The sequence below is a fragment of the Saccoglossus kowalevskii genome, chromosome 19 (assembly GCF_978046115.1).
Source record: "Saccoglossus kowalevskii chromosome 19, keSacKowa6.1, whole genome shotgun sequence".
NCBI lineage: Eukaryota > Metazoa > Hemichordata > Enteropneusta > Harrimaniidae > Saccoglossus > Saccoglossus kowalevskii.
In genome coordinates this window covers 2811483-2827755 of record NC_140659.1, presented here as the reverse complement: position 1 = coordinate 2827755, position 16273 = coordinate 2811483, and the positions used below count along the sequence as shown (strand labels likewise).

At 34.6% G+C, this 16273-nt stretch overlaps 1 protein-coding gene across 1 annotated transcript; it reads left to right on the top strand.

Moving 5' to 3' along the window:
• Positions 1-383: 383 nt before the first annotated feature.
• On the top strand, positions 384-12380 carry LOC100367457 (neuromedin-K receptor-like). The gene is made up of 4 exons (XM_002732448.3): positions 384-1268; positions 7994-8144; positions 11320-11516; positions 11686-12380. Exons 1-4 carry the CDS (start codon positions 628-630, stop codon positions 11861-11863), a joined length of 1167 nt encoding a protein of 388 aa, XP_002732494.2. The 5' UTR covers positions 384-627; the 3' UTR covers positions 11864-12380.
• The last annotated feature ends 3893 nt before the right edge of the window (positions 12381-16273 follow it).

The window sequence follows — 16273 nt, the reverse complement described above, 5'->3', positions numbered from 1 at the left end:
CACCTTTCTGGATTTCTCGGATAAAGAGCGGCAGAACCTAACACCATAATCGGAAACCATTAAGAACGCTGCCTTCTGGGAGAAGTTACTCTGCGCATTCGACAGACAGAGGAAATTGGCAACCTTTTACGTTTCCAATGCTGTCAGTGGGACTACTTGAAGCAATGCAAAAACGTCATTGACTGTATATATCAGTGTTTCGTATTACGGGCAATAGTTGATTCAATCATTCGCGAAGAGTTCACCTTAAAAGGTAACTTAAATAACATTAATTTATTACAAATATCAATCAATCATTTCATTTCTCATTCTAAAGAAAGATTTATTTTAGTATTATGCTAACAGTGCTTATGTCTTCTCAATGTTTTCACAGGTATTCAGTATACAGCAAAGAATTTAAAGCCGATGTTTCATCTGTAAATTCAAGTTCGTAGGTGAGACCATATACTCGTGACAATTACGTTGTACAACATTGCTCGGACCGACAACAAACACAAGGAGATGTTTTAATTTCCGGTTTATGACATTACGCGTGAGAGAATATAATTGAGGCAGAACTGCATATTTTAAAAAGCTGTCGTTTGCCTACCCGTAAACCGTAGTTTGGATTGTCGTTGTTATACGAACATGGCAGTCACTGTGTTACCCGTAGTTGCATACAACTTTACAAGCTTCTACGATGACTATGAAATACATAACATTTCTAATACGACAGTGGATGTCGCGCAGTGTTCCGTGTCCGCATTTGTTCAACCAGTATTGACACAATTTTTATGGAGTCTTATATTTGGAGGATTGATAATAATTGCAGCCGGGGGTAACATTATTGTTATATGGATAGTGTTAGCACATCGAAGGATGAGAACAGTCACCAATTACTTTCTTCTCAATCTGGCATTTGCCGACGCTCTGATAGCTATTCTGAACATTCCTTTTAACTTTTCCTTTTTGTTGAACAACATTTGGTACTTTGGATTCGTCTACTGCAAAATAGCCAAATTTACCGGCACTCTCATGGTTACCGCCAGCATTTTTACTCTCTCCGCAATTGCCGTTGATCGATACATAGCCATAGTTCACCCGATGAAACCAAGGATGTCAAAGACAAAAGCAAAAAGTATTATTTTCCTGGTATGGGTATTATCTGGTGTAATCTGTTTTCCTAATCTGGTCTACGCGCAGCTGATCTATATTCCTTGCTTTGATGGTGTTCGAATTGTCTGCATTCTAGATTTCCCGGATGGGATTTATAACGAGTACGATTTCTGGTATGTATTATAGATTTAATTCAAAATATACAATAGATGTCGACTCAACTGGAATAGCAACATATGATGTGGAAATACATCAGACATATATTTAGAAATCCACATGTCATATTGGGCTGGATAGATAGATTTCCTCTCACATTATTTTGTGACTTTCCATTTCCTTGACAACTGTTATAATCTATAATCCAGTGAACATATATGAATAGTTGAGTCCATATACAAAGTAGAATTTGATACGACCGAAAATATCCTGTTAACAAACAAGCTACTTTCTGATTGGTTTAACTGTTAAGTGTTTGGTTTGGTTAGCCAATCAGGTACAATCTAGTAAGTATCTCGCAATGACACCATATGTAAGGGTTGGTTTGGTTAGCAAATCAGTAGCTCGCAATGACACCATATGTAAGGGTTCCTTGAAACGGGTACTTTATATCTCTATATTGTTCTTGTTATGCATGCATTTTATATCTTTATTCGTAGCCAAATGAGTACAAATCCGAATGAAGCCTTAGTTATTTGCTGCAAAATTTGATTTTTGATATTAAGTTGTTTGACGATTAGAGTAATACGAGAGATGAAAGTGAGAACTAGAATAAATATTTAGAAAGACGCTTCCAAAAAGGTAACACATAAAATAGACAATAACCTTCTTTTTCAGTGCAATAGAACTAAACCCTCTGAAACGCTATTTCCTGCATTGTTTTTGAAGGGGCGACGCCGAAACATTTGCACCCCGCCCTCCCCCAAAAAAACCAAACATTTTTTTATTATTACAGATGTTCCCAGACGAAATGAAAAGTTGTAACCATTTTATCCAAGACATTGGTATGAGTGTGTACAAGGACAGTGACCTATTTTAAAATATGTCGAATGATTGGTTAATCCGGCGTTCCATTCTCTCATCACTGTGTTTGCCGCAGCGAAAGCAGCGAAAATTTGCATAATTATTTAATGGTTTTTGAGAATCTTGTTTGCGCAAAGGGTTTGTTATTCAGTATATATAATCAGGCCCGTAGTTTGGGGAGGTTCGGGGGGTTCGGTCGAACCCCCTAAATTTTGGAAGTGAATAGATTTATTATCGTAGATTAGAACATAATAAACAAACAGTATTAATTAAAAAAATTATCATCGTTTAAATCACTTGACTCAGTGAGGTAACTATCAGATTCAGCAGCTGATGTTAAATATTAAAACAACATTGAAAAAATAATGTAATGGTAGTCATTCTCTGAATGATGTGGTGGTCCTGAATAGGGCCGTTTGTCTTGTGCGAGTGTGTTCGCTCAGTTAGTAAAGTGTCACGGTTGGGATCGAACGGGATTGACACAACACGACACTGTACTTTCCTAGTTTGGTTCATTAGTTTTGTATTTTTAAATAATGGCATATATACTTTTTTGTTGCAAGTGCATCAACCAAATGTAGTCAACTTATTGTATTAGTATGTGTAGTCTGTGTTATTGGACAATAGTGTACAGCTACGGATTTAACAGATCATTAAAAAATGCCGAAGATTTATCATCACGAGTTGTATAGGTTGAAGAGCTCATTGCAGCCAACAATTTACCCCACAGTGTTGCTTCATCACTGAAACTATGCGACGAATCATATTTTTCAAACATATTTTTTTACACGTTTTTTGTTTTGATGTCTTAGAAAATTTACTATATTTTTAGTGGGTTCATAAAAAAGGAGATGTAGTCATTGAAGTCTATTGAAACCGCTGCTAAACTTCCACTATATGTATATTATTTTACCGCCCTCAAATCAAAGTAGTATTAAAACCTGGGAGATTTATTGGCAAGCAATTATAGACTAAAATATATACTGACGAGTTTTCACTGTTTTGGCCTAAACGTAATGTTGAATTAGGCAGACACACAAAAATATAGTTAGATCAATACATTTTTAGTTTTTGCAGTGATATGCTTGAATTTAGCATGGTAGAAAATGAAATTCACTTTGTTTTTATATGTCCATTTTAAATGATCTAAGGGTTGATCTTTTGTCAAATAATGCAATATGCAATTTTGCAAATACTGACAGTCTGGGCTTACTTCGTCACTACACAAACTGCCACACCATTTATCAACTAGTTCTGTATCTTTTAAAAATTTTCGAGCGACGAGATGAATATTAATCCAGCTTAACTTAGTACCATATGTTTATATGGATGTTGAATGTATTGTTTTTAAAACGTGCTATGCACTTTTCTACTCATTACATTTTCTACGATGGGCTGAGGCCCTGTACAGAAATAAAATTACATAATACAAAATTGACTAATACTAAAATGAATAATTGTAGACAGATTTCGACATGAAACATCTGCGAAGAGCGAAAAAACTCGTGAGTAGCATTCAACCTTAAAATGCTTAGACAATAATGCTAAGATACGTATAGTCTTGTCTTTTTTGTGTACAACATTTTGCCGTAGTGGATCTAGGGTGTGGGTGCGTTTGTCTGTGGGTGGGTAATGGCTCAGGACCCCTTCTCTAAAATCATATGGTAAAATAGTTCAATGACGTTATGTGAAATAACTTACCAACGTAACACAAAGTAAACCAATTGAATTTAAAACCGAGAATATAAAAATGCATGTAACAGAGCTCAAAGACACTTTTTTAATATTATAAAATTCACACGTTTCACGTCAAATATATTATTTTTGTTTTCGAACCCGCTATTTAAAAGTGCTGACTACGGTCCTGATAATTATAACAGTAATCTGCGTAGTGTTGAAATGCACAGGAACAATTTAAGTTATACATCAACTGCCAAGAAAACTCAATTTTAGAAAGAACTATTTGACTTCATTTGCATATTTTTGTGGTCAATGTCAAATTATTGAGCAAGGTTGTAACTATGAATACCACAGTACATATGTAATTGTATACGTTATGGCCAGTTACCATGGTTACCATGTAAACACTATAAATAATTTAGTCATTGAATCATAATGTGGTGAATGTGAGGTACTCGCTCTCTGCAGTTTCTAAGAATATGCTTGTCAGCACACTGGGCAAATTACTAGTATACGTAGAGTGTATGTGACAGATAAAAGTCACTGCTTCGAGAAAAATATATAGAATATTTGCGTAGATGTCATATACAAAGTTACTTTCCAATCAAAGACAGTTGTCAATTAGCTCCTAAGAATGTGCTTATTAAAACATGGACATGAAGTGACATCTTTACGCATGAATGCAACGTGTTTTACAAACAACACATAAATTAGACACATGTGTAGAAACATATAGGTGTGACTGGTGTCCATGGATACGGTAACAATATGTCCTTGATAGAATAAGGTAAACTGCATTTACAATATTCCAAGCGTACAGTGCTTTCAGAAATACAGTTTACATAATTTATAACTAGTTTATAACATATTTACCGAACGTTTCATTCCAATCCAATTGAGACAACTGAGTTAGCTATAATAATTTGCGCGGTATTCCACGTTGTGCCTCAAAGCAAAACTGATTCTGGCCGACAACAGTAGTTTTAAAAGTTTTAAACCGACAATTTTGTAAACGGCTTTTGCAAAAGCACTGTATTGGTGTGTACGTGCACATAGTAATACCATTCATTGCAATAGGAACCTATTAAGATTGCTATCACTGAATCAGACTGATGGCCCTTGTGCGTTTAGGGCTTGCGTAAGCTCCAAATGATGAATCGTGAGTTCAGTGCATCGCACTATGGTCAAGGCAAGGGATGTTGTTCTTGTTATAAGGCAGAACGTCCTGTAATTATATTTCTATAACGCCCAGTTTTAGTTGTGTTTTTACGGTAATATTTTCCCATATCAATCGATTACAATCGTGAGAATGAACGCGTGTTTTGGTTATAAATACATACTCACGTTTCAATCGATTTATGTCTATGAAAGGTGTTTGTACATTGAGTAACAATTCCACTGCAATTTAGGGATGTTGGAATTTAAGTGTTTGTGTATAAATTGAAATGTCGCCACATCAATACAAACTGAGTTGCCGTCCTTCGGGCGATTTATACGTAGTGTTATCTTCCTGTTCATATGGGCATTTGCCACGCTGTCTATTTTTATCGTTGTCTAACTCACTGGTATTTTGTATCGCTGTCAGTATTGTTACACTGCTATATTAAGCACTAGTAAATACAAGTCATTGAAAATGACACAGTCCCCGTTAAATTAAGTTCTCTTTGTGCTCGTCATATTAAAGCGGAGGGGTTGTCGCGAGCGTGTCCTTGAAACTTGAGTTCCAAGTGGCGTATACAACAGATTGTTTATTTACATCAAAACATGTGTTCCGTGTAGTAGTAATATGGCCAAAAATAAAAACAGCCGTTATTCGGCCATCTTTGATCTGATTATAAAACACACTGATATGTATGATGTATGTGCCAAATACGAATGAAAATGGTACATAAATTGTGGAAATATAGTAGTAAGGCTAAAACAAACAAATTGTCATGGACATGCATCCTAACATGTATAAAGTACATGTATGTGCCAAATTTTAATGAAAACTGACAGAGCACGTCAAAAATACCGCATAAAAAAAAATGCCTGCCAGTCGACCATCTTTGATCCAACTGCGAAATAAATCGTCATGAACATGTATCCTAACATGTATAATCTATGTTTGAATGACAACTGACAAAGCATGTCCAAAATACAACATTTCCAAAAAACAAGATGGCTGCCAGTCTGCCATTTTGAATCAAATTGCTAAACCACTGCATGTACATATGTCCCACATAAGGTACTAGGCACATGCAAAGAATGAACGGAATCGGTCCACAAGATTCTGAAATATGACTCTTGGACAGATTGAGGGACGGACGGACACACGGACGGACGGACAGACTCAAGAACTCACGGACGGTCGGGAACATGTATCCTAACATGTATGATCTATGTACTAAATTTGAATGAAAACTAACAAAGCATGTTCAAAATACGACATTTTCAAAAAACAAGATGGCTGCCAGTCGGTAATCTTTGATCCAATGGTGAAATAAATCGTCATGAACATGTATCCTAACATGTATAATCTATGTACCAAGTTTGAATGACAACTGACAAAGCATGTCCAAAATACAACATTTTCAGAAAACAAGATGGCTGCCAGTCTGTCATTTTGAATCAAATTGCTAAACCACTGCATGTGCATATGTCCCACATAAGGTACTAGGCACATGCAAAGAATGAACGGAATCGGTCCAAGGGATTCTGAAATATGACTCTGGACAGACTGAGGGACGGACGGAGGGACGGACGGACACACGGACGGACGGACAGACTCAGGAACTCACGGACGGTCGGGGACATGTATCCTAACATGTATGATCTATGTACTAAATTTGAATGAAAACTGACAAAGCATGTTCAAAATACGACATTTTCAAAAAACAAGATGGCTGCCAGTCGGCCATCTTTGATACAATTGTGAAATAAATCGTCATGGACATGTATCCTAACATGTTTAATCTATGTACCAAGTTTGAATGAAAACTGACAAAGCATGTCCAAAATACAACATTTTCAGAAAACAAGATGGCTGCCAGTCTGTCATTTTGAATCAAATTGCTAAACCACTGCATGTGCATATGTCCCACATAAGGTACTAGGCACATGCAAAGAATGAACGGAATCGGTCAAAGGGGTTCTGAGATATGACTCCGGGCGGACGCACGGACGCACAGACGCACGGACACACGGACGCACAGACGCACGGACGCGCGGACGGACGGAGACCGAATTATAAGTCCCCGTTTTCGGACTTCGTCCGAACGGGGACTAATAACTAGTACCGAGAATCATATCAATATTGTCACTAAAACCTAATCACCTCATTATCGTACTTTTTTTTCACTAGCATTATTTAAACCGCTGTCCACTACTCGTTAATGTATATTTGGATTTACGTGTAAAAAATCTTTATATTTGTAGGTTTTCTAAGTCGTTATATTACTTGTTTTCTATGAAAAAAAAACATTAGTGCAATTGAAATAATTATATTTATAAGTTAATTCAATTTGTGACCATGTCGGAATTCGGCACTGTCTCTATGTCACTCGTGCCTATGAAATCACAGGATTCCGACACAGTTTTCATATTGTATACCAGTACAATATTTGTACAATCAGGGGTATGAAAATACACACGTTTTCACACTTATATTAAAATAATAAACCGTTGGCTTAAACAATTACCGGTACATGTTGACTAAATTGTTAAACCTTGCCATTAATATCGACACACTAAAGCTTTTCCATGTCGAGCTCTGTATGTTAAAAACTTTGAAACATGGACACGGACTAACTGGACAAACTAAATATACATATTTACACATAGTTCTAATATATCTATGCTGAGGTTACATAGTCAGATTACAACCTCAAATTGCGTGCATATTGTCCATTTAAATTCAATATGACTTGAAAGATGAATTTATATTCAATTCAAAATGTTCATCACAAACGGACATGGAAACTGGCAGGACATTGGTCAGTCCGCAAGAGTTAATGTCCAGTATCGTTTAATTTGTATATACCCAAATAATAGAAAACGTAGAAACAAATCAATCTCAAAAGTGTATTTCACTCCTGCTTGTGAATAGAAATACATTGTCTTGAGAGTTTATCTTTTACCATGTGCAGAGACGGCAGTAATGGTCAATATGAAAGTACACGTGACCTATAATAATACACTTATTATTATTTTCCTGTAGGTACAACATTTCGTGCATGGTGATTACGTATTTTTTACCATTGGCAGCCATGGGTGTCTCGTATGGTATTGTTGGTGTCAAACTTTGGGGAAGCCACGCCCCGGGAGAGAGTTCGAGCAGACATAAGGAACAATTGAAAGCCAAGAGAAAGGTAACTTAAAATTATTGGTTTCACAGAATGGGAATACCTATACAGGAAGAAAGTAAAAACTGCCGTGATAGATACGTACTGACAGGCCTCGGGAGAATTAATGCAATTGCTAAGTTCAAAATTGCTGAACATAAATTGGAACAAATGATTGATCGCCATAAATGAATTCAGTGGCAGGATAAATGTGTGAAATAAGGTAATTACAATGCATATTCCGCGTCAGTGTTGCCAATTTTTCTGGGTTCCATCAAGCCCACTTTCATTTCATTGTACATAAAATACAAGGTAAAGTAACTATATTATAATTCGGAGCTATGCACAGACATATATACGTTATATAAATTAATACAAGTAACCAATTTACGTCTTCTGTCAGCATTTACGAGTTTATCAACCAAATGGCTAAAAAACAGAATGAAATATATTGACACGTTTCATAAAAGTGTTTAGGTGGCAGTGAAATGTGTGCACAGCGCGTGAATTCTAAACTAGAGTAAAAAGATAATGTGCTCATTGAGAGGCGAGGGAGTTGTTTGGTGTAGCATGAATACAAACTCTTGTGTAATGTTGTTAAATAAAACACTTAAATGGCATGTACAATTTTCTGAAAAACCTCAATACATGGATGAATTACGATAGCAGCGTTAATTTATGGATGTGAAGTGTGCTTTTATAATATAACACCGCAATACTAAAGCCATTCGTGTCTGTATAATTGTTGACAGATTTTAGCAGATGTGTGAAATAAGCCGCCGGCGTTGCTATAAATACGACTGTACAAATACAACATTCTGTATTACTAATACAGTGTACTATTGTGGAGTTATTGCACAGTAGCGAACTAACCCTGTACTTGCAGACAGCTGTCTTGTGAACATTTTAGTGAGGCTAAATAAAACAAATGTCAATGTGATTTCATGTATTGCTTAGCGCCACACGAATTACATACATATTATTTGTCGAGAAAGTGTTTACTATATTCTCTGAGCTTACTACCCGATTCGCGTATAATTGTTATATTGTGGGATATTTTAGTGATTTCATTTTATAGTTGTTGTGCGTGTTCTTATGTTCTACCTATACATTTAAACATTTTCTTCTATGCTATCGATAAAGAGCCATTTAATAGTTACTTATCACAACGATTAATAAACATTATCTACTATATATTGTATTACATACCGACGGATTTTGAACATCCATTCATTTACTTGTACGGCTAACTATGGTGATGTGTAATATAATCACAGTGCTGAATATTAATATCTACATCAATGAATTTTGGTGGGCACGCACAGATTCTCTACTCGTTGGGGAGTGGTCACTTATAAGAAAATCTGTTAATATCTATTACTTTTTCGTGTGTTTAGAAATTTCCGTGCAAGCAGGAAGCTCGTTGTTATTCGCAATTCACGTTAACGCCGCTCGTGATCTCAATTTAACAATACAGGGTAGCCATTAGCGTAAACGTACAAACAAGCTTTGGTTTTCAATAATATATTTTACCAAACCTTGAAAAAATAACATCAAAACTTGATTGGAAAATTATTTCTATTTACAAACAGTGTACATATAGGTGTATAATATTTACCTTGACTAAATTCTAATTCTGTTCAATATGTCCAAATTCAGTGAATGTTTTAGTTTTATAAAGGTCGTCAATTTTGATAGTATTAGTACATTACATTATTATTGTGACTTTAGAACTTATCAGATTTGAAACTAAGAAGACAGTTTATAAGATTATAAAATTGATTAAATAAACTATATACAATCATCTCTTCGGTTACGCTAACATGTGGATCCCATTACTTAAATAATTAGTCACTATTCGTGTATGCATAGCTAAACAGTTAAGTACAATTATCATAATAACGACTGCTTTTTTCTAGTTACTAATTAATACATGGCTTATTTACATATTGAATACATTAAATGTTTAAAGTCGCGCATATTAATTGACGAATAATAAACAATAATATAAATAATTTTGGCGAAATAATATATTCTATTTACACAGTGTCTGACAGTTACTATATTCTGCACATTTATACTGTTATTCGGATTATTGTTTTATATTTTCTGTAACCAATACAATTGCAAAATGTTTATGTCACCCAGTAGTTGTAACAATACCTTTCACGTCGAGAATCAGTAAATCTATAACTGTAATCAAATTTGAAGGATATTTGAGAAACACTGTAAGATCGTATTAATCACGTTAGTCTGGTTTTAAATTTCTGAAATGTTCTCTAAGTCCATGTATAATATTACACTTTACGAAGGTTACCATCAATCGGAGATAATTAGATGAAAGGTCACTGACCTGATTACCGTAATTGATAGTTTATGACAATATTATGGTATATGATATCGAGTCCTAATGTAATCATTTGCTGTGTTGTAATTTGGAATACCGCCTGTTGCTAAGACATGCTAAAAATGTAAGAAGAGATGAGAAAAACAAACATGGAATCCAGAATTATGAAATACATATCACAAATAGCGAGGGACACGATAAACCCGTTCGCTTTTATACCATAGGAACATACACGTGTCCATTTAATAGTTATTAGAACCCTATGTGAAGTGGTAATTTAGAAATCGACATAAGATTTAATGAGTGTAATATGGTGGATACTAAAATCCTCTTCTGTGAATTTTTGAAAATTACGTTCAGAGGAAGATCATACGTATAAGTTCAGCCCCCTAAAAGCTACCTGCAATGTAAGGGATCCTTAATCTAAATGAAAAGTACTGTAATATATTACTGTAAAGCCTTCTATTCCGGTTGCATGGTGAAATGGAAAAATACTCTATGACGGTACGTGGGTGTATTCTGGTGTCACCGCTGCCATGGCAGGATCCCAATCAATTGATGATTTTTTACATAATTAACTGAGAGACGCAATGCATGCACTAACGATCATGAAATCTACAAATGATGTGTAATTGAATATGACTTCGGAAAGTAATCAAGATAGACGTATGCTTCCCAACTCTTGCTCATTAACTGTTCTGTTTGTTCCATTCTTACTAGATCTTCGACTTTTCCCTGAACAATGCATGTTGATTGAAAACCCAATCTAATTCGTTGAATGGAATTGTTGAAAAAATGTTCAGGTTTGAATGTTGGCTCACTGACAACGGTTTTGTGTGATTTTATTCAACCTAGGTAGTGAAGATGATGGTGATAGTGGTGTTGCTGTTCGGTATTTGCTGGATACCAGTACACATATACTTCCTACTCGGCCGTCATCACTCGTATTTGTACAAGTATGAACACATACAAGAAATATTTTTGTTTCTCTACTGGGTGGCTATGAGTAATTCCATGTACAATCCGTTGATATATTGCTGGATGAATGACAAGTAAGTGTGTTTAAACAACAAACCGTCAATCATGGTGTACTGAGATATAATCTGCTATTCAGGATGGCTTTGTCAAATTCCGCCAAATCCTATTGTTATTACGACTAATTCGTGTACTCTGGCCTTTGAATATCTAAACCGGTGCTAACTGTTTTACTTTATCTAACAGATTCAGAAAAGGGTTTAAAAAAGCATTACGTTTCCTGCCTGGTGTACACTGGAAGCCCGAGGATAGCATCGATGCACCTAGACCCAGTACGTTAAGCAGTTGTCACAGCATGAAGCTATCCAGAAACGGTTCAGTAATGACGACCGTTGAAGAATCTCTTGCTGAAAATGCATTTTAAGTCATAATGATGAAAATTCGCTGCCTAAACACCAAAATCACACAATAATGAGATTTTCGCAAATTCATTGCTTGGTTTGAGTTTGACGATGTATGCAGTTTGTTACATGGCAATGGTGACACCATACATAAGTGTTGCACGGATACATCCTCGTTGTATGCATTTGCATGCATAGAATGTAACGTAATGTGCGTGGTAGAAATGATAGGTAGTTCGTACATGAATGTTTTTGTGCTACATGGCAGCGACAGTTGACAAAAATGACAACCCCAGTACATTAAAGTACTTTCCACACTTAAAAAATGATACATAATTAGTACAGTTAAGATTAGGCATGATAGATGCGACAATGATGAGACAGTGATGCGACAGTGATGCGACAATGATGCAACAGTGATGCGACAATGATGCGACTGAACGTTTATTACCGAGGCAATAGCCATAATTAATGTTGTACATTACTTCTACTTTTTCGTCTAATTTTATCCACAATTACGCTTTAGATTAACAAATGATATACTAGTATTAGAAAAACAAAATTACATATTGTCTTTTGAATGAATATTTGTAGTAATTTATTGTTGATTAGTGTTTGAAATGGTGTTACGCGTATATTTATTCAAATCATCAACATATCAATGTATACGTATATATTCCCGTGAAATATTTAAAAAATATCATAAGTTATAGCCAGAAACAAAAACATGTTTCTGTAATGGCACCTTTAGTTGATATTCCGATAACGAGCTCAATTAAATTCAGTATAGTTGTTTCTTTCAAATATCCAGTGAAAATGGTCACATTTATAATATTTATATTACATTATATTATATTATAATATATTATAATAATTTATATCCAGATTTTGTTTCTGTAATGGCAGATTTAAATTGATATTCTAATAGTGAAACTAATGTTCAGTCAAATTCAGTATAGTCAAGTTATTCTGTGCAAATGGTCACATATTTAAATATATTGTTTTAACAAATAAATCATTAAAGTCTTGATATTTCGTATTTTAGATTCACGTTAACGGAATGTTTCTTGCATGTAATGTGTTTTAGCTGTTCAGTATGTTTTTTCCAAAACAATCTTACACTTTTTCTTTTTCCACTTTTTTATCTTAGGTCTTCTTGTTGATAGCAGAGCGTGATGTTTAGTACCTCTTCTTCCGGAAGTGTAATTATTACGATTCTTTTATGTTTAGACATTGAAAACATTTGAGTTTTTGGTGTGGTGACTTTTTTATAGAAACAACTTAGCCAATAATTTTAACTTTACAAAAATGCTGGCACTCTAAGCAACCAAAGTGTGAAGTATATGGTATCACCTGACACAAACGATGCATTACACCGAAATATTTGGGTTAATGTCGTCGACTACAATTTGTTTCAACATATTACACATTGGAATTAATGGATATGTTGTACCAAAGTGTACCTAATAGTATGAATTTTCCATACAATTGGTATTTAATTATTTAGATAGGAAGTAATATAACTTTATTTTATATATTTTTCTTTATTCAATTAGGTTTCAGAATTTTTTAGATTAGTGGAAAATCACATTACTTAATTCTAAATGATATAAACTATGTCGGATTCATAGCTAAAATGTTATTCTCCTGTAAAGCTAAACTGGTTTGTACTTGGTTCTCGTAACGCTAGTATTGGATGCCGTTCTAGTACATGCTGAAGGTCGGTAATTTAAATATGTACACGTATTCATTTCAATAATATTAGTTAAAATTACAAACGCCAATCCGCTGAATCAGTGTGTATATTAGTTTACTGAAAAAAACAAGCTTTCTCCCAAAAATGTGAACTGTAAATGAATAATCACTGTCACATATACCATTAGTTTTCAAACTTGGTTTTTAATGTATTGTTTGTTTGTTTGTTTGTTTGTTTAAAGAGTTAATTCCTTACTTTTTTGAATTAATCACGTGTGTGTATAATGTAGTGTTACTTGATTATTATGTACTAGTAGTGTGTAATTGCCATACTATTATTATAGCATGTACCAGCACAATGGAATTGAGAATTTCACAATTCATTTGTCTGGGTCAGGCTGAATCATTGTAGTACCTTTCAATTTAAACAGTTCAGTTATTTATTTGAACTTATTTGCATATTGTGTTCAACGTCGACTATAATGAACGATTTCAACAAATTATATAGCTCATTGGGTTATTTTTTATTTCAATGAAATGGCGGCGAGTTGGAATGAATTACGCCCTCTGTTGTGTATATGGGTTTGATCACTCTTAATGTTTAAGTTATAAATAACATAATTTATGTAAAACACGTCTTGTGTGAGCACATTCTGCCTACATTTACTGTGACGGACAAACACTGCGACGTGGTACAGGGACTGATGTAGCTTGGTTTCAAATTCAAATTACCAATATTATGATCGATTCAATGTGTTTTTGGAATCACTTCAACATATTTCAACCAAAAAATAAGCTTTGTTTTCAACATTTGTGTGTTGATCCAGAGTATAACAGTAATTGGATTTCTTCAATTATTTAGGACAGAACAAAGAGTTGCACGAATTCCCTGTCACGTGTCGTATAATTAAGGTTTTCAATGTTTGGAAGCACACTGATGAAAATATTGATAAAAACTGCTTTCAACATATTCTGTCTATTAATAAGTTCATTACTATTTTAAAAAACTAATCCTACAACAATGTGTAACGCTTATGTTAAGGTCATTAACGAATAATTTTCGTATAATTATAAAATGTATTTTAATTAGCTCTCATGGAATCAACACTTGACAACAACAATGACAACATTATGGAAGGTTTTATAAAGTACAGTAAATGTTGGCAGCTAATGTGACCTTAAATTACTGCCTGTGATGGAAAAAATGATGGAAGTAAACCTTCAGAGAACTGTAATTATTGTCCTAACTGGTAATGCGCCATACCCACTGTGTCCATTATAGGTCCCAGGCCAGGCAACGTTTAAACTGCATGTACAATTACAATGTGTATGTATATGCAATTTGAACGAGCGCTGCACGACTGTGGTACTTTGTATACTGTAATATAGAAACGAAAATTGCCTCAAATTACTTCTCAATTACAGTTGATAGGCAAACGATTGAACCTATTTTCAATTTATAGGATTAAACATATTTTCTGATATGTTTATGAATATTATATATATATTGCTGAAATTAATCTATATAGTCCAGCCAATGACAAATTACATACATGCTGTGGGTCATTAACCTCTTGACAAACATAATTTTTTTCTGTATTGTTTTTTCTGAATGTTTTTCATTGATTGTTTGGACTAAATGAACATAACTTTCTATTGGCTAATAATCGTGATCAATATTCGGGGGAATGTGGGTTTATTAATTGTGAAAAATGAGAAAAGGTGAATTTGACGCTCAAAAGGTCAAATGGTTAAGTATTAATGTATAATATGTAACACATGAAAATACTAGTCGCTGGTTTATTTAGTTAGGTTGTTTGTTTCACTCGGAATGTATTTTTCTTTCAAGTGATTTTCATTGAATCATTGATATTCTGTATGCTAGATCAAATAAAACATTAGCAAAATAAATGGATTCAGACAATTGTATATTCATGGGATAAGCCCTGGAAATAAAACATTTATTTTACATCAGAGTTCAACTGAACTAAATAAAAGACAATTACACAGTTTGTCCCATGGGAGGCGTTTTCATTTAGGAATACTGTACTCGTTATTACCGCCTGAATAGTCGGCTGTGGTTCAGATAAAAAAACTTGACATGCGCAGAGATATACAATATAAATATCATTGTAACGCGTGGAATGATCGGTCCCTTTGAGCCATTGTAATGATCCCATCATTGACGACTATTTGGTTTGAGCTATTTATTTGGTATCACTGCGCACGTTAAAAGCTCAATCATTGGACCTTTCAAGGTTGTCCCTACAGCAGTTCAAGGCTGAAACGAAAAATCAAACAGAAAATACAACAGTTTGCGTAGGATGGAAACTTAACAGGCAAACTACCGTAACATCATACGTTCAGCGTTAATGTTGTATAACTTTGCATCCACTTTCACTAATAGTAATTTCATTATGGATCGCACAGGTATACTAAAACCACATTCATCATTGCATCAAATTGAGTGTATGCAAGTATGAGAAGTCCTAACAGGTGTAAACAGTCTTATCGAGTGGGACATCTATCGACCTTGAAACTAATTATGATAAAGACGTTGTTAAAGGGCGGTGGTCGTCGTGCTGCGCATGTGCGACATTTGTGTTGATAAACATTGATTTTCTATACAATCTAATGCACACTCTGATGGAAATCACGAAGATGAGGTTTTGAACTAGGCACAACGTGCACTAAATACCACCAGTGACTTCTTCGAAACTGTCTCAGTTTGTATTCGT

Coding starts and splice junctions, on each gene's coding strand:
- LOC100367457 (XM_002732448.3), top strand. CDS start 628: ATGGCAGTCACTGTGTTACCCGTAGTTGCATACAACTTTACAAGCTTC. Junction 1,269..7,993: donor TATAACGAGTACGATTTCTG/GTATGTATTATA, acceptor ATTTTCCTGTAG/GTACAACATTTCGTGCATGG. Junction 8,145..11,319: donor AATTGAAAGCCAAGAGAAAG/GTAACTTAAAAT, acceptor TATTCAACCTAG/GTAGTGAAGATGATGGTGAT.